Here is a 20,645-nt window from a genome sequence, read left to right as displayed (position 1 = left end):
AAGAATGAAACTTTTTGGATAAAATTCAATTTTATTCATGCAAGTGTCACAGAGGTACAATTATTTTAGCATTTCTATACCTTTGCTAGCAAACAATTTATTTGTTGGCTCAAAATATGGGCTCGTTTTAGCCTCCATTTTCTCTATTCAAGCCAAGTAGTTTTCTGCAAGAAGTTTTTCGATCTACTAACAGCCGATATTTGCTGGTGCCTAATATGGAGAAAAGGGGAGGTACAGAATCAATTCACATTTTTAATTCCATCCAGCATTTCATTTATTTTGTATAGTTGAAATATCTACAATTTACTCCATGTTTGTGAAACTTATTTGATGGATATATTCTCTGGAAGTACTGCATAGTATTGGAAACAAAAATAATATTTTAATTTTAATTGATTTGGTACATTTAAATAAGAAGTAAGCTAAAACTTTCGTAATATACAGTATGGTGCAAATGAAATTAATAAATTCGTTATGTTGTAAACCAGCGACTTTAAGGGAAAATCCTGAAACCCGTCGATTTTTATTTTTATACGGGCTATTCTTAAGGATACCTTTTTATTTTTGACGTTATCTAGGTGAACGTGATTTTTCAATGGAAATGTGGGGTTGTAATACATTATTTGAAAGGTCTTTTAAATACTCATTTAACCATATCAATATTTCCAGTAATTGATTTTCAATTTGTCACAAATATTATTGATGAAATTACAACAGATTTATTAATAAAATGTATTAAGTCTTGCTAAGATGTATTTATTGACACACAAAAATAAATTTTGTAAAGGCCGTCTCTGGTAATGAAATGTCTTATCTACCTATTTTTTACCTTTTTTAAAAATGTAGTTACCTTAACATCAATATTGATACTTGAACAAACTTGACTTTCTGTCAAGTGATTAATAGTATTATTGTAGTAGACGAATTCAAAAAGTATTTGTATCTATCAACATGAAGCTGACTGAAACGCAAAAAATTGAATCCCAATAGTAATGGTTTGTGGAGATAAAAACACGTATACAGAAAGAACCAATTCTACAATCAACTGTAAGCAAAATTGAGAAAAAATCCAGAGAAACGGATCACGTCTAAGAACCTAAAGGTAGTGAAAAACTAATATCAGAAAACAACAATCTAGATATTCTGTTAGCAAATAATCCATAATTCTAATAACAGTTCACAGCAAGTAGCATTACACAAATACATAGACCATTTAGGTTAGGTTAGTACAAAAACTAGTGGAAAATGATTTTGATAGACGATTTGAATTTTGTGAAATTATTATGGAACATAATGACTGATATCCGATGTTTTTCAAAAAGATTCTTTTCTCTGATGAAGCTACATTTCTACCAAACGGTCATGTCAATTGTCAAACTTATCGGTAGAGGCCTACGAAAAATCCACACTGGCTCCAGAATACCGTACTCAATACCCAGTGAAAGTTATTGTTTGGGCGGGAATAATAGATAATAGACTTGTTGGATCATATAAGTTCCAAGAAACCTTAACAGGTCCTCGATATTTAGAATTTCTTCGAAATTTCTTGCTCTCAGAATTGATCCGGTTGTTTTCAAAGAGAAATGATTTATGATTGCAGCGACTCCAAACTATGCACCACTTCTTTTCAAATCGGTGGATAGGTCGGTGAGCAAACAATAGAATAACCGCCTAGGTCACATGATTTGACTGCTTTTAATTTCTTTTCAAGAGGATACTTGCAGAGTAAAGTGTACCAAAATAGAACACAAAATATCATTGAACTCAAAGACACATTGGGTGACATATTGAAGTTGCACAACTAACTACGGAAGTTAAAGAGAAGGTTCGAGTAGAATTCGCGGCACGTCTTTCTCATTGTATTTTAGATAGATAAACAATTCGAGCACCTAATTTATGTTTCGTTGTATTTAATGAATGACAACATTTATTGGGCATGACGGGACTATCTAAAAGCCTATGTCTTCAACGGCCCTTGGCCATCCACAATATAACTATGATACTATTGTATATTGTAATAATAAAAATTTATTCATTTTTTAAACAAATACAAATATCAATTATTCAGACATATTAATATAGTTGAATGAGTATTTAAAAGACCTTTCAAATAATGTATTACAACAACCACATTTTCATTAAAAAATTTTAACAATGACGTCATCTCGATCGCTTAGATGACGTCCAAAATAAAAATCGACGGATTTCGGGATTTTTCCTAAAAGTCGCCGGCTTACGAAATAACGAATTTATTCCTTTCATTTACACCATACTGTAGGTTAAGTTAAGTAAGTTTTAGTTTACCTAACGAATATGTAGTATGGTGGTGTAAATAGTGAGATAAATATGGATTAATCTAATTTAGCTTGAAAAAAAGATGTGGGCAGAACATGTAACATAGTCTACTTCCTAATGCGACAAAGAATATATCCCCTAACATAACCAACATATGCTAAACTAGAAAAGTAATCTACAAATGGGTAATAGGTCATACAAATGAGACATATCTAAAACTCTGTAGATTGTCCATATTATTCAGATAAATTCAGATATATTAATACGGTAAATTTTTGTTTTACATGGGGAACTCTATGAAAACTATGAAATGCTCAGGTAATGCCGCACAAAGTGATATGTTTCATAAAATTTCATCAAGGTATAAACCCTGACGTCCAAGAATAGGTATAGCAAAATGTAGTTTTGAGTTCTTCATTAGTTTGTTATAGTTACGGATATATACGCTACTACTCAAAGAAATCCTAGAATAGCAACGATTTATTCCTGAATTACTTTAAATCAGAAATTTTATCAAAGACAAAAAAAGAGCTACTGCTTATGGAATTACTGAAGATGCAAGTAAAAAAAATCTTAATTCAGATATAGAGGTAACAGTTGAAATGAGTTGGATATGTCACCAGAATGGAAAATGATGTACCTAATCAGAATCCATGGCATTCGAGAACAACCAAGAGAATACAGAGAGGATGAAAAAGGAAACATAGAACAATTTTTCGAAAAAAGTATTACATGTATTAAAACTGAAAAGCCATATTGACATTTGAGTGAACTACGGTTAAGATTGTAAGATAAAATGAAAATTTAGATTGCAATAAATAAAGTATAGCAACTGTGTGATTGAATTAAAAAAAAAATTGAAACCTTAAGAGCTTTGCACATAATTTACTAAAATTACGCCTTCAGCATCACAAGATACGGTTAGCATGACCATCCCTGTTGAAGGTTGCATCTTGAACTTTATCGGCGTTGATAAACCTCCTTTCGATACCTTAATTATGGCGATAGGGTTCATGAATAATTCATTATTATTAATATTGCAAGTAAATTTTCTTAGTATTGTCTATATTGTGTTAACACGTTGACCGCCATGTGATGCACGTGTGACTCGCATGGCCCTTAACACTATGAGCCGTGCCACTCACATATGCTCCGCACGTAGTATTTCACTTGAGGCCGCGCTGCTCAAGTTTGCATCGCAATATAATAGAAATCTTATGAAGGATAAAATTATACGGCCCACTGAAAAAAAAAATTATTGGCCTGGCCTCAAAGGTTAAAATACATAATATTATACCTGGTATTGAATATATGCGTTTTTATTGGTTTTTTTCAATTTTTTTAACAATAATATTTTACTTTGTGAGAGTGTAAATCCATTCATAATATACAAGTATGGGCAGAAGTGAAACAAGGTATGCAATAAAACTTATCACACTGAACACACTTATAACGAGACGGAGGAGCTTTTGAAGTTACATATTTTCTACCATGCAGTTCAGTTAAGTTTTTGTAAAAACTACACATCTACGACGATTACTTGTACCTACTTCTTCAATAAAATGTCTTTCTGTTGGAGAGGGCTTTTCCTTTGGTGTAATTTGAAGCAAATCTTTAACAATTTCTTCCCTAAACTCTGTTATACTAATATTTTTGCCTGTAACTCGTTTGTACAAAATAAATGCATTTACGATTATTGAGCCCAAGAGAATTTCGATGGCCATTTTACGGTACCATTTGATACTGCGTCTAAGACAAGAAGCATATGCTTTTATTTGGTCGGATAGATCGATGAAATTCTTATTCATTGTAGTCTTTGATGGCTTCGGGTTTTTGCGTGACCTTACTAAGACCATATTGTTGCTATGCTTAGTTGTCAACATCAGAACATTTATCACATCATTTTATTATTACCACTGCAGTCACTTTCCTTGGCAATACTTTCTCCCTTTTTCAGTTTTTGTCTACAATTTGTTTTGGATTTCCTTTTCGGTTTCTTCTTAGGGTTCCGACTAAATGAGTTTGCCTATCTAATAACTTATGAGTAAGTTCAAGGCTTGTGTAGTAATTATCTACATATATTGTACGCCCGCTATCCAATAAACTTTTACAAAGCTCCATCACAATAGACGTGGGCACACTGCCAGAAGCAATATTTTTTTCTGTTCCACAATAAATTTTGAAGTCATATGTATAGCCTTCTTCGATACAAACTTTAAAATTTTTAACGCCAAATTTGTTTTTTTATAAACTTTAAAAAAGCGAGTCGTTCTTGAAAGAGCACTAAAGTTTCATCCATGCACACATTACATGAGGGAGGCACAGCATCTTTAAATTTTTGGCTTATGCCATCCAAAAGTGGTTTGATTTTGTCTATCCGAAGTATCCGTATTTTCAGTGTTAGAGAAATGCCAATTGCTCAAAAGAAGTTCAAATCGGTTACGAGACATTAGTTCATTGCAATAAAGAACATTATTCGACCAATAGCGAACAAGCCTAGGCATCTGAACTAAGCCTATCCAGATTTGAAGTCCCAAAAAAATTTTTTATTTCTTCAGTATTAGTACCTTTCCAACTTCTAATTCTAGCCTTGGGTAAAGTAAATTTTTTAACCTGTTGAGAAGCATATATATTAGTTTCTTGTACTATCAGATTTAGAAGATCGTCGTCTACAAACAATAAAAAAAATCAATAGGGTTTTTGTTTTGTAGATTTTGAATATCGATATTTATATTCAAATCTTGTGCATAAGCAGCAAAATATTTCAGATGGTCTCCTGGCACTTCGTTTCATTGAAGATCAGTAGGCTGTACTAGAATTTCGTCAGACGAGGAATCGCTACTCCGCTGAAAGCGTCTTATAAGAGATTCGATGGTTTCTTCAACACGTGTTACGCCACCAATATGTGAACTAAGCTGATAGGTCTTTCACTTTCTGGTACATTTTCGGTAGACAGTTGATCGGACGATGTACTAGGTATCCCAGCAGGATTAGTACTTATGTTTCTTGACAATTTTTGTCTGTACAGGAGAATAAGATGAATCAGAAGACTCAGAATAACTTGTGCTTGCCTTGTAACTTTCAGACGAATATTCAAACGGTTCTTCATCTGATAAAATATCGTCCATCATTTCTTGTAAACGTAACTGTTCATTATCATAATCATCCATCTCACTAATATCACTATCTATTTACTTTTTTACACAATCGAAGTTATTTTCGCGAATGATCAAGATAAACGTAACTTGACGACGTAAATTTTATAACACGAATTTAAGTCTTGCAGGTCTATTCCTGTTCGCCGCGAAGCACGGATGAATCGCGTGGCGCCAGCATGGAAATTTTATCTTTAGGGCCGCGCGATGCACACTTGCTTCGCACTTAAAAAATATACTTACAGACCAAATAAAGCCTGGTAATTAGGTTTAAAACAAAAAAAGCTCCGGCCCCAGAAATGTTAAAAATGATTGTCATTACGGCGGTCAACGTGTTAAAATACTCTGTTAACATTTGTGGTTACCCATCGTGTAAACCATTTTTTCATGTTCATTTCGGCTGTAAGCATTTTTTACACCACTTGGTATCTTCAACTATTTTTTAAATATTCACTCGTGGATCTTGCACATTTGAATTTACTACACCATCTTTTCACTATGTCAAATGACGCTGCAGATGTTTCTAATGTATCCACCAATCCTTTGTAAATTAGCTTAGGAGCAACTCTTTTAACGCCACTATTAATTGACTCTTCTTTACTCGACATAATCATTTTGATAACGAGATGTGACTCTTTCAAATTCGGCCTCTACTGTAGGTTCAGACTTGTAATAGGTTACAATATGATAAATAATTGTTTTGATTTAATATTATGTGAATAATTAATCCCTAAGTCCTGTGACGAATATCGGATGATCAGTTTGATGAGCCATGCACTAAAAGTACTCTTGAAAATAATCCTGCCGAGAATATATCGAATATGTGAAAAACAACTAGATGCAACGCATTTTGGCTTTAGAGAAGGATTAGGAACTAGAAAAGCATTATTTGCTATCACAGTACTACTAAAGAAGTGCAGAGAATACAACAAAACTTTGATAAAGTCTAACACGATAAACTTATAGAGAATATAACAACTACTAACTTAGATTCAAACGATATACGATTAATCAAAAATATCTATTACAATCAAACGGCAGTCGAAATTCAAAAGGGAGTTCGCCAAGGCTGCGTTCTTTCTCCACAACTATTTAATCTATATTCTCAGTTTGTATTTCAGAAAGTGCTGAAGGAGAGACATGAGGGGGTAAACATCGGAGGAACATTACTCAACAATTTAAGATTCGCCTATTATAGTTCTATACTGGCTGAGAGTGAAGATTTTCAAATCCTATTAGAGAGAATCAACCGAGAATGTGAAAATTTAGGACTCATAAATATTGAAAAATCTAAATTTATAAGTAAAAACCAAAATATTAATGTGTGGTCAGTACTGCTGTACGGTGTGTAAACTTGGACCCTGAAAGCTCAAACGTGAAACATTTGAGATGTGACTCTATAGACGCATCCTGGACTGACAGAATGACCAACGGCGAGCGAAGAACTAAGACGCATTGGTCGCCAAATAAAGGCATCGGCAGGAAAAAGAATCCTGACTGCGTAACATGACTGAATTGACAAATCCCAGCGTTGGATAATTGTTTCATGTTACTAGGGACAGACACGCATTTAAAAACGTGGTCGGCAACCTTTAATGAGAAGACGACATGAGAAGAAGAAAAATTAATATATACTATAATAAAATTACTTTCATTCACCAAACTTGTCTTTGAGATACATGCAAATTGAAGTGACTAATTTAGAATCAATTCGAGGTGTTTAGAACTTGAATACCTATTTGTTCACTCCCTTTGATTTATTATTGAAATTTCACATTTCATTACCCTCTCCAGATAGAAATGTAAAGGTTTATTCATATAACTTGATACACAATTCAAAGCGTTTCAGCACCATAAAATATTGTACTACTTATTTTAAATGTAAGCATTTATGATAAAGGGCATATTGGTTGAAGCAACGAACGTTTCAATCAAGAATTGTTAGAAAGAAAGAACGCTGAGGTAGAACGTGTCAGATTATGTGAATTTGCAGCCAGCACAGTCAGATTTCGATAGTACTTCAGTGTGTCATTGTACAATATCAAAAAAAGTTATATTATAGTTTGGTTGGATATTGTATAATAATCAATTAAGCCTGTTTTTAATGTAACATAAATATACCATTTCTTATTTGTCCGACAATATAGTAGTCGATGGAGTAGATTTAGGAGCGAAACATTTTCGGATATGATATGTATACAATAATATGAATGATCAATGTAGATGCAGAAACTGAATCGCGTCGTACCGGACAATACTGATTTTTTACGAATATATGATGTCATTACTTGGATCTATCTAACGAGATAAAGAATTTTTCACAACTGTTACAAAGTTTTATTACATAAATAACTAACTACCAAAAAACCTGTACAAAATTACTATCAATGTTAATGTACCCTAACATGAAAACTCGCATTTTAATATTGTAATGACATATGCAATGTAAATAACAATATGATTGAAGCACTAGGTTAATGTGGATAGATATCTAATACATTAGAACTAATTACCAAAATTACTACTTGTCTCAAACAAAAAGTGCCCAAAAACTGTCCTATCAAATTGAAACCCATATTACAAAATAATTTCAAATTATTCATGATCTAAAACTTCTTTGCAACCAAAAGCTTCATACTTGTATGTAACAAAAATTGGAAACGTAGTTAATTAAAGTTGGAGTGTAATTTGAAGTAATTAATTTTATGATAAAAGTCCAAAACAAATAGGGATATAATAAAAAAAACAAGACTATAAAATGAAAATGTTTACACAAATAAGAATATGAAAACAAAATTTATAGTTCAGAATAATACGAATGAACCTAGTTTTTTCTCTACACTGTTGATGAATTGGTCATAAGCCAAAAGATTCAATTTAACTTGTGTATAATAGACACAATGGAATTTGGAAATTGGTTTCATAAATTTTAGTTTGTAAATAGAAATATATTTAACATAAAATCACTTTTTCATATTTTGAATATTTGCGGTTATTCAATCAACGACATTATAACTAAAATGTGTCATAAATTGAGTTTTTGGACACCTTTGAAAACCTTAACATCCCAAAAGATTGAACATAACATTATAACAGAATTGTAACGCATATTTTCAATTCTTTTTACTTACGTTTGATTTTTTTAATTTTTAGGAACCCTGGTTTGTATATAAACGTTTCATTTTTAATAACCATTCTTTATATATTCTTGAAAACTATTACGAGTTAACATTTTCACAATAGTCGATGGAATTGTTGTTTTTGTAACTATCAGAATTATATTTTAAAATTTGGCCCAATTCTATTCAAGTAGTTAAGAGACTTAAAGTGATTCTTAACAAGATCGAAAGAATATATATAAAGTTTCGTAACAAACTACAAATGAAATTAGTTCACTACATCACTTGGTCATAAAAAAATTATAATTCAACCGCCAACGACAAAGTGATCGCGACTATTAGTGTGTTGTAAAGTAAAAGAGATAGGTACTGTTTTGTTCATGATTATATTGTGGTATGTTCGTTGGTATAATTATATTTTAATTTTGTCTTTGTGAAAAATAAGAGGTGAATATTAATATTAACAGCGTGATTATAACAGTAAATACAAATATTTCGCAGGACCTATCCAATAAAGATGGAACTCCAAGTCCCTGTTAGCAGTGACTATGACTATGAAAATACATTAAAATGTGATCGCAATTAATAAGTTCAATACAAAAGCTGTTGAATATCAGAAAAAAAAATTCATAGGCAACGGAATTAAGTCGTTGTAAAAGTATTACAGGAATTACTACTGTCGCCCACTATTTATAAAATCGTACGTCTAAAATTACATGGCGAGGTTCAACTACCACGAACACATTTACGAAGACGGAAAGTTATTAAATTTGATAATATTAACAAGATCGCACAGTATATAATTCTTATTTTAACCTTCCAATAGACGCGCTCCATTTTAGAACGTGGATTTTGTTATATAATCTTAAATGTATGTTTTCTATAGATTGTAAGTCGAAAGCACAAGTACGAATTGCAATACAAATGTATTTATTGATAAATTTAAAATACAAACAAGTTACACTAAGAAAAAGGAAGAAATCATATTTTACTTTTAAGATAAACAAAACGCACGAATTCATTGATTTCAAAATAAAGTTAAATTCAAAGTAAAAAAATCAATTACATTAAGAACAAATAAAATAAAAATATCTTTTAAAATGTTTAACATTTTAAAGACTGTCCTCATTTTCAAAATTTACTTTACTCATCGATACGTAGCAGGAGATGCACGTAATAACAACATGCCCTAAACATACGTATGTACCACATTTTCTACAGCAATACTTAGTGTTTTTTCTTTGCTTGTTCTTTTGGCACGGGCTACACAATTTTCTTTTCCTACTATTTTCGACATTTTCAGGAACCTCGGATGTAGAGGGAGATTCTTTCGGAAGAAATGTGACTTCTGATAATCCGGTACGCATAGATTGAGGAAGTTGATTATTTGAGGTACGCCGAACCATATATTCATGCACTATATCTTTTGAAAGCTGGCGTAAAAACAATCGTCGATACTTTAGAACACCGCCATTTCCTGTAAATATGATTTGTATGTTTATTCCAGCAAAGTTTAACATAGAGAAGATCACCATTGGCCATCGTCTGGTACTTCTAGAAACATTGTACGATGCACATAGCTTATCAACAGTGTCTACGCCGCCTTTAGTCTGGTTGTAAAATGTTATAATTTCGGGTTTTTTATCATCAATTGAAGTGTCGAAATGAAGGCTAGGAATTAAAATGACATTTTTCCTTTCTTGGGAATATAAGAGACCATTGTACCCTCCTGTCTAAAAGCAAAAATGCACCTGCATATATCTCCATATTGGATGTATAAAATATTCGTGAGTCAATTAACGCAAAAATCTTTAATTCGTATTTTGCAAGTTTGGATGGCAGATACTGGCGAAATATGCATTTGCCACGAAAGGCTTTTAACTTTTCATCTATTACAACATTCTCACCGACGGAATAGGACTTTCTACAATTCTCATTAAATTTCTCGAACATCTCTCTTACAGGGCAAAGCCTATCGAGCTGTTTCATTCTACTCTAGTTTGTTTGTGGTCGAATCTAAGGCATCTCATTATAAATCTAAATCGGGATAAGCTCATTGTTATCCTAAAAATCTCAATACCATCCCCATTTGATCCCCATAAATCCTCAAGGTTCAATCGGGAATTTCTATACACACCGGATAAATATAATAGACCAATAAATGCCTTGATCTCAATTAGGTCTATCTAATGGGCATCTCGACTCCTAGCATATTCCGGTGCTATAAGTTTTATGCATTGATTGGTGCACTCAACTATTTGATTCAATATTGCATCATTCATTAGGCAATGCCAGTTATTAATGATTGTTTTTGCATGTTTGGCGGCACCTATTACTCTGGGAAGATGAACTAATGGATTTTGTTTCCCCAACTTTTTTCTTGTGGAAAATGGTATTTTTCTCCAAGCCATAGAGTCAATTACTTTGTCCTTTTTTTCGCCGACTTGCTATGTAATTATCATTGTGTGACTCTTCAAAGTGACATTCTGCATCACTTTGGTCAGTATCTGAATTTTCTTCTCTTTCCTCAATCTGGTCTTCCTCTTCAATATCGACCCGTCTGATTCCGTAAACTCGTCGTGTTTGTCCTCTGATTCACTATCAAAGAGTATTTGATGAATCTTTGCGATATCATTTTTATTTTCCAAATTAAAAGACTCTTTCTTGGAACTTATACCGAGTCTAAAACAACATTATAACAATTATAGTCGCGCGCACCTCACAGGTGACGGAAGTTTTTGGTATAAATAACAAATTTTGACAACTAAAAATCGACAGGCGGTTTCAGTAGTTAAAAAACAATAACATTAAGAAACGCAAAATTAATATATGATAAAAGTAAAAAACTTACATCGATTGTCGCGGTCACCTGTTTTTCGTTCACTGACAAAAATGTATCTATCATATAGTTGCAACTCAATCACTGTTCGATAGACCGTAGAAAGTTAGGAGAATCGCGAAAAGCTCGTCCCACCACTCTCACTCATTTGTTTTCAGCACATGATTATATAAGGGCGTGCACCTCACAGATGCAACGCGTCTAATGGAAGGTTAATAAAGAAAGCAAAATAATTACTGTGATCAAAGATGTCTATGCGTCTATGTAATTTCTAACTTTACCGTTGATAAGCAAAACAACTATACTAACATAGAAAACAGATTAATAAATTTTAGTAGAAAAATTTTCTATAGATATGAAACCATCAGTTTTTGAACCATATATACAAAATTGTTTTTGTATTCTGTTCTCACAAAAAAAGTAACTACGCGAAATTTATGTTGTCTAGCTTTAATATTTTTTAACTTGCATGCAGGGTGATTGATTAGTGTCTCCTATGTCTTTTGAGATATCAATTTCAAAATTTGAAGTATTATAGTGATCATCAATCTTCACCTTTTAAATTTTTCTTACATGGTGTTCCAGAATGCTGTGCCATATCAAAGTAACATTTTTTTAAAAGAAACTCCCTATATCCTATTGCATACTTGGAATCAGCTTGCCTTTCCCATAACAATAATGAAAGGTTGTGATTTGTTCTTCGGGGTATACAAATGTTATATCCAATTATGCATGTTTATTAGTTCAATACCCTGTACAATGTGGAAAAATGAAGATCTGTTGCGGTAAAGGCATTCAAATGGTAGTAAAAATTATGGATAATTATTTATTTCGTTATTATCCATTGAATCTGATACAGGGCGAATTAAAATCCTATTACATTACTTTCTCCATTTTTTCAAATGAATATCGAAAAGTACTACCAACATACTTAATCTTTGATCAAGCATTCCCTATACCTAAAATTGTTAGTTCTAGAGATATTTTGTCAAAACAATGATATTGTACCTATATCTAATGATTCAACAATTGATTGTGAGTTGATTATGATTTATTTGTAAAAAACTGACATTTTATCATTGCTGTTTGGAACTGTATTGCCTGGTATGAGATATTTTCAGAAGAAATCGACCACCTTATTAAAAGTATGCCTTTGTGTGTCTGAGCGCATAAGACATTGTGAAGGTCCAACACATTAATGTCTCCTTTTTTTTCTACAGTTGGATTTTTCTCAAGTTTTGATCGATTACTTGTCTAACCCTAAGACACAGGTATACAAAATATTCTTGTAATACATTAATAATTACTGAGTATTTTTAGTAGGATTGGACGAGGCATGGGTAAACGCCGGACAAACGGTTGGAAAAGTATGGGTTGACATAACCATCACAAGCAGTCAGAAAGTTGTTCATGAAGATTTATTGACACATTTCCAAGTACCAACAGTCATATTGAGAGGACAATGGCTTACTGGAAACAATCATATTGGAATTGAGATTTAATTTCTGGAGGAAAGTACCATAAAATTCGTATCCTTCGAAATTGCGACTATCATGACATGAACGCAGAGGTTTAAGTCTTTTCTGCAAGTGTCGAAGATCAGTATATTATTGTCATGGATAACATAGTTACCAGAGAACATATTACCATTTCAAACAGTAGTAAAACTGGAAATGCAACAGTGGCTATGCAAAAAGGAGATTGGATATGATGATACTGCAATTTAGGCAGAGTTAACGACAATTATGTGGCTATATCAAGTCAATTACACAGAATATGTTGTTAATGAAATGTCTCATGAACGCGGTGTTACAGTTTTATGTCGGCCATTATCGTAGCGAGCTTCACTCTGGGTACAGACAGATTACATAGCGTAACACTAATTGGAATTGAAAATTGCAGAAGATGAGCGTCTTCTATATACTGAATAGGAAAAAGTTAGTCATTGGAAGGGGAAATAGGGATACATTTATCAAATAAGTTGTTATTTATTTTAGGACCAAAAATAGTGGCAGTTTCATATCAATAAAAGTAGATTAAATCATGTGAATAAAATTTTAAGAGCTGTTACTTTACTATAGAAATTTTGTAAAATACCAAATACAGCAAAGATGCAGAAAACAAATCATAACCAATAATTGAAATTATAATTAGTAAATTATAAATAATCCCTCCGTAATTAGTTTAATTAGTGATTCTATTGTTTTTCGGTATTGATAAAGTAGCTGACTAATTTCATTTTCAGGTTTTTCAGACTAAAGATGAAATACTTATTCAAATTATGATCAACGTTAATGTAATTCCACTAGACATACAAATAAATGTATATTTATTTATGATCCACGAGTTAGAAACAAAATAAGCTGTATTCTAACCATAAAAAATATTTTTGTAATACATTCACCATGAATTTTAGTGGGACTCCTGTAAGCATAAGCACCAATCACCTTTCATTACTTACATTTTCACCCGGACCGCCAAAGCCTATATTGTACTCCCCCATTCCACTACCACTATCCTCTCTCGGCGTTCCGGGACCTCCATTCGCAGGTGAATTTTTCATACCATCCATACCATCACCATTTAATACTGGACCCATTGAATTGGGTCCCATCGGTCCCATAGGCCCTGAACCATCTGGTCCTCCCCCCATCTGAAAGTCTCCTGGCATATTACCTCCTACTGCTGGTTTCATTAATGTGTACATATTTTCCCCACCCGAATTGCTCGAGTCTTGGGGACTGGGCATTATTGGAGTACCAGGTCCGGCGGGTCCTGCAGATCCCGGGGGACCTCCATAATTACCCGGCGATGAAGAGGAATAATTCATGGGCTGAAAAATTAATTCAATTCAAAAATTAAAAATCTATTTCCGTTCAACAAAAAAACAAAGCTCGTTCAGAAGTTATATGTAAAACTTATATTTCCATTTCTATCTATTACAGGTGAATCTTCAAATATGGACTATATAAAATAATTTAGATAAAAAAATTTTATAAACAACACTATTATTTTTTAGTTAATAACATTAATAATTTAATACATTTCAAGTTATTAACGACATAGAGTAAAACCATTATAAGGTCTAATTTCCTTAGTTATTCTTCATAAATCGTTTGCATACACTTTTTAGATTCCATTTTTTTTGCCCAAAAATAAGCTATGCTGATATGAATTATTTTATGGCTATATTTCAAATTCCCTCGATCTGGGTAAAGATTAACGCATTTTAACTAGAAAAAAATTATTGTATCCTAGGAAGCTTATTATTTCAGAAATACAGGTGTGGGCGTGTGTAGGAGTATTAGAAGTGTACTCATTGAGTTGAAACAAACCTAACAAATATTACAATTTATTGATAGTAATATAACTATATTTAATAAAATTTTACGAATACCTATCTTTGATGTTGGTGCATTATTGGAAAATTTCTGTTTCAAGTATTTAAACAAAATGCAGTTCCGGTGCACTGCAATTTATAAGGAGCGTTTGATGTATATCACTAGTTAAATTTTGAATATTAAATCTTAAATATTTTTAATCGTTAAACTCAAATTGACGTACTTGGTAACCTTAAGGAATTAAATTGAATAAACTATAGTAATAAAATGGATAAAGAAAATAAATAATGAACTTACTGTTGACGTATTGGGTTGCCACTGAGGCCTCCCTCCTGGTCCTGTCATAGTCATAGGTGGCATAGGACCTCCAGGACCCAGACTGCTATTAGGGGGTGGTCCTCGTAACCCTGGACCATAAGTACCTGGCCCCAATGGACCCATAGAAGGCCCCCTTGGTGGATTCATTCGATTCATTGCTGTTGGAGGACCTAAATACAACAAATAATTAATATTCCACAAAACAAGTAATTTATAACGTCACAAACACACATGCCCAGCACTACAGAAATGAAAAATTTACTTTCCACAACATATTGTAAACATTTATTGTGTGAAAGTGACAAGCATAGTGTTAAAAAACAGTATAATTCTAATTGTATATCTAAAAATTAATTATAGGTTGTATATAGAGTTTTATTCTTAACTAAATAAGAGAGTTGCCAGTTATTGCGTTTTGATAATTTTTGGAAACCTTTAACAACCGAAGCGAAATACACCAATACACCGACAATGAAAATAACAGGCTTAACCAATTCGAGCAATATTTATAAACTTTTAAATTCAAATGGAGTAAGGTTATTGTTGATAATAATTAACTGTTTACAAATTTTAGAATGTAGAGGTTTATATTTAAAGGATCTTTCATATGAAAAAAAGAAATTTGTTGTGACTTTGATTATTCACGTTCTTTGCTGTCATAGATTTCATCCAGTTTTGTTGCTAATTATACGGATATTGGAACAAAATTTTTTGGATTTTAGTGAGTACAGTTAGAACTGTTGGAATAAGTAACACCCATTAGTTTTACATTTTAAATATATTTCTTGCGATAAGGATAGAGATGCAGATTTACATAATTTATTTTTTTAATGTGTACAAATGAAAGAGGATAATTCTATTTGTATTATCAACATTCACTTTTGAAAATTGTTATACCATAGCAGACCCAGAGAGTTCCTTCCCTACGCCAAAAAAACTATTATATATTATCACGTCGAATATTAACCTAGAGTGTTGAGATTCAGACATGCAACTAACAAGTTTGAAACATTTGTATCTACAATGGAAGCCCGAATTGGAAAGTCATTGTTAAGTACCATAATGGATCGTGTGAGCAACGCACGATGATTAAATATTTGCGTTTAAAGAAGTATAACGCAATTTCATAAAGTTTCTGTGGATACATTGGGGGAATCTGCAGCATCATATGACGAAGTGAAAATGTGGTATCGTAATTTTAAATATAGTAGATAGTCGTTGAGTAGCTGAAAGAGTCCATAATCTTTTTTTTTGCAAGATAACATAGAAAAACAAAATTTTCTTGCAACATCGGTAACAATAGATCCAACACTATAATATGATAACCTAAATTGCTTTGTAAGGAGTTGAAACATTGAGGTTTATCCTCACCGAAAACATGGCTAATCTCATTTGAGGATACTAAAGGCATAATTTTATTACATTAACAGAAACACGCAGGTACTGTTACAGGTGATTATTATGCAAATATAGTTCCAAAATGACTCAATAAGTCGTGTGACTAACTAAGATAAAGACATTTTTTTGTCAAAAATCGATTTTGTTCATCAATGTAATCTCCTTCAAGAGCAATACAATCATTACAACGCTTCTTTAACTTCTCGATGATGTGCTTGTAGAAGGATTTGTCTTTTGCCTCAAAATCGGCTTTAGTATTAGCAATTGCTTCTTCAATTGAGCTGAATTTCTTACCTGCGAGCAGTTTTTGAGATCAGTGTTTTTTTTTTCGACATATGAGGCTGTTTTTCCTTGCATTCAAACGATCCAAAAATTCTATGTAGTATCGCTAATGATTGTTTTTCACTTTTGGAGATAGTCGATAACAATTAGTCGGAGAGCCGGCTGTATAAAAGTCCTATGGATCAGATGCATCAATCATTTTTGAGGTATGAACAATAAAACCATAGGTCTAGAGGTCGACACCCCTGATGTTGCTTGATTTTGCCCGCATGCAAAATTCCGACGTCACTTCCGGTTTTTATTGTAGGTGTAATTGTAATTTATGAAATACATCAAGAAAATTTATGTCAAACGAAAGTTTTTGATGAAATGAAATGAAATGAAATTTACCGTAAGCCATCGAATACATGGATTTGCTTACGATTTTCTGAAACTAGAACCTCTTCAATGACTGAAAAAAATTGGTCGACACCTTTTATTTGCCCGGATCTAACTGTCGACTTGTTTGAAGAATTAAAGAGCCTATGCTTATACATTTCATCTCTATGTATGTTTAATTATTTAATTATCTGTATATCTTTTGCAAATACATTAATATTTTTTTTTAATTAATTCTGTAACTCTAACATTACTAAAAAAAATTGGTCGACACCTTTGAAACAGATATTCTATATACGATTGTTGGGCCATCTCAAAGTCGACCAAATGATTTTTATAAAGCTTTAAGAAATAAAAAATTTAAAGAAGCTTTAGTAGAAGTTATAGGCCAATATTGGGAAAATTCAAGCTTAGCATCCGTTATAAATAAAAAAAAAAAAACAATTTTTCTTACTGTCGGGATTAAATGCTATTCGTATTCTGTAAGTAATAATATAATTATTAAAACAGAAGAAAAACGATTAGAATGTCTGCATGAAGAAGCTGACACTCGAATAATTTACCATATAAATAAGTGCGCTGATAACTCTAAAATAATGATAAAATCATCAGATACAGATGTTTTAATAATTTTATTAGGAAATATTTTTAAATTACTGAGTTTTGAAATTTGGCTCTTAAGTTTAACAAACAGTAAAGACGGTGATGAATGTATTAATTGTACCAAATTAGCGAACTTTTTAGGTGAAAAAATGTGCAACGCATTGCCCGGGTTTCACGCGTATACAGGTTGTGACTATACCTGTAGTTTCTTCAAAAAAGGTAAAGCCAGACCTTTCAATATTTTAATGAATAATGTAAAATATCAAGAAATTTTTGCTTTACTTAATAATCTTGGTAAGATCGAAGATAAGGAGATGAAGGAAACAATTCAAAAGTATACATGCGAAATTTATGGTATAAAAAATTGCACGGATGTTAATTTATCACAATTAATCATTTTTCAAAATAATTTTTCTGCTGTTTCTACTCAAGAGGCGTTTTTGCATGAAGTAAGGAATTATGATTCCAGCCTAATGCCACCTTTCTGGGAACCGCTAAAACAAAAAATTATTAGAACAATTTATGTTAATGCGATGTGGTAAAATTATTTGTATAAACAATGTATTGTAATGAATGACGAAGATTGTGGTTGGATATATGATCATGATAATATTACCATAACGCCGAATATGTTTAATGGTAGCCCTACACCACTTCAAATAGAAGAAATCATTTTAACTAATAGTAGCAATGAATTCTGTAATAACAATAATACTGACGACTTCAATAATGATAGAAATAGCATTGTAAACAACAATGACGATAATGTTAATATTCCGAATTATAGCGATGATGTAAAAATGATGTAGATTTTAATGACGATAGTTATATGTAAAATTAATAGTTAATGATTGTATATCATTTTTGTATGTAATAAAACTCATTCATGTGTTAACTCCACTATCTAAGATTTTAATTTCTTTCGTTCCATCTCACAGGAATTAATGAATAACACCAAAACTCACAATATATGTGGTAAAGAATGGAGAAATGTACAGTAAGTATTTCAAGGAAATGAAATTTTCAACAATTGATGAAAAAAAAGTTATTAATGTATTTGAAAAAGATATACAGATAATTAAATAATTGAACATACATAGAGATGAAATGTATTACAGAATTAATTAAAAAAAATTATCAATGTATTTAGAAAAAATATGTAGATAATTGAACATGCATAGACATGGAACGTATGAGTTAGAGCTCATTGATTTTTTAAACTAAGTCGACAGTTGGGTGTGAGTAAATAAAAGGTGTCAACCAATTTTTTTTAGTAATGTTAGAGTTACAGAATTAATTAAAAAAAAATATTAATGTATTTGCAAAAGATATACAGATAATTAAATAATTAAACATACATAGAGAAGAATTGTATAAGCATAGGCTCTTTAATTCTTTAAACTAAGTAGACAGTCAAATCCGGACAAATAAAAGGTGTCGACCAATTTTTTAGTAATGTTAGAGTTACAGAATTAATTAAAAAAAAATGATTAATGTATTTGAAAAAGATATATAGATAATTAAATAATTAAACATACATAGAGGTGAAATGTATAAGCATAGGCTCTTTAATTCTTCAAACTAAGTCGACAGTTAGATCCGGGCAAATAAAAGGTGTCGACCAATTTTTTTCAGTTATTGAAGAAGTTCTAGTTTCAGAAAATCGTAAGCAAATCCATGTATTCGATGGCTTAAGATAAATTTTAAAAAAATAATTTTTAACGGAGGTCGACTCAGAGTAGCGAATAAATAGAGCTTGTCGACCCTTGACATTTCTATTCTACTCATCAAAAACTTTCGTTTGACATAAATTTTCTTGGTGTATTTCATAAATTACAATTACACCTAAAATAAAAACCGGAAGTGACGTCGCAATTTTGCATACGGACAAAATCAAGCAACTTCAGGGGTGTCGACCTCTAGACCTATGGTTTTATTGTTCATAAATGATTGATGCATCTGATCCATAGGACTTTTATACAGCCGGCTCTCGGACTAAATATTCCATGCGCATCCCAACATACTGAAGCCGGTTGCAGTTCGTTCAGATGATGATCGTTTTGATTCCGGAGTGAAGTGATAGAACCATATTCTATCCATCGTCCCATACCAAAGCAGATAATCTGATTTATTAATGTAAACATGGCCAAACACTACTCTGAATCATCAACACTTTGTTTTTTTGATCGACGGTGAGTAAACGCGGCACCCAGTTTGAAAAAGCTTTCTCATCGTCAAATGATGATCAAGCATAATTGTAAACACACTGCCTTTTAATATCTTTACGGCTTCAGCTATCTCACGCAATTTCAATTTTCGATTGGTTATAAAAATTTTTGAACTTTTTTTATGTTTTCTGGAGTAACCCCTCAATTGGACGACCAGAAAATTTACCATCATCGGCGACTGTACGACCACGTTTAAATTCAGCGAACCAATATCAAATGGTTCTTTTCGATAGAGCAGAGTCTGGAAAACATATTTAAAGCCATTGATGAGCTTATACATTATTTTTCTTATCAAGAAGCAATGATAAATTAACACACGAAATTGTTTTGAAAATAATAAAAGTAGCTTGAATGAATTTAGCAATGGCAGTGCCATCTGTCTGTCGATGACACGACTTTTTGAATGATGTAATAAGTGGTTTTTGCAATTCTTTATTTAAATATTGGATTGTACAATTGGAATCGACCGATGAAAATTAAGAAAAAAAGTTCTTAAATGTAGAAGTAATGAAAGAATGGTCCAAGCTCAACAAATTAATGGAAAGTGTGTCAAACTGAACAATTTTAACTTCGAATTATATATGCATCATCCTTAAATTCAGATCTGGTTAGCAATAACTGATCTCCAAAGAATATTCCAGGGAAGAATTTGATTCAGTAATTGTGGAAACTGAATTCTATTTCGAAAA

General features: G+C 32.0%; 1 protein-coding gene across 4 annotated transcripts in view; it reads right to left on the bottom strand.

Moving 5' to 3' along the window:
• LOC130451505 (single-stranded DNA-binding protein 3) overlaps window positions 1-20,645 on the bottom strand; it is an 83,061-nt gene that overhangs the window by 19,108 nt on the left and 43,308 nt on the right. For all 4 annotated transcript variants that reach the window (XM_056790548.1, XM_056790550.1, XM_056790547.1 and 1 more), the window contains 2 exons: window positions 15,047-15,237; window positions 13,870-14,241 (listed from right to left, as the gene is read on the bottom strand). In XM_056790548.1, the coding sequence (XP_056646526.1) occupies window positions 13,870-14,241; window positions 15,047-15,237 (563 nt within the window). The remainder of the gene's footprint in view (window positions 1-13,869; window positions 14,242-15,046; window positions 15,238-20,645) is intronic.

The sequence above is a fragment of the Diorhabda sublineata genome, chromosome X, assembly GCF_026230105.1.
Source record: "Diorhabda sublineata isolate icDioSubl1.1 chromosome X, icDioSubl1.1, whole genome shotgun sequence".
NCBI lineage: Eukaryota > Metazoa > Arthropoda > Insecta > Coleoptera > Chrysomelidae > Diorhabda > Diorhabda sublineata.
This window is presented reverse-complemented; position numbering and strand designations above follow the sequence as displayed.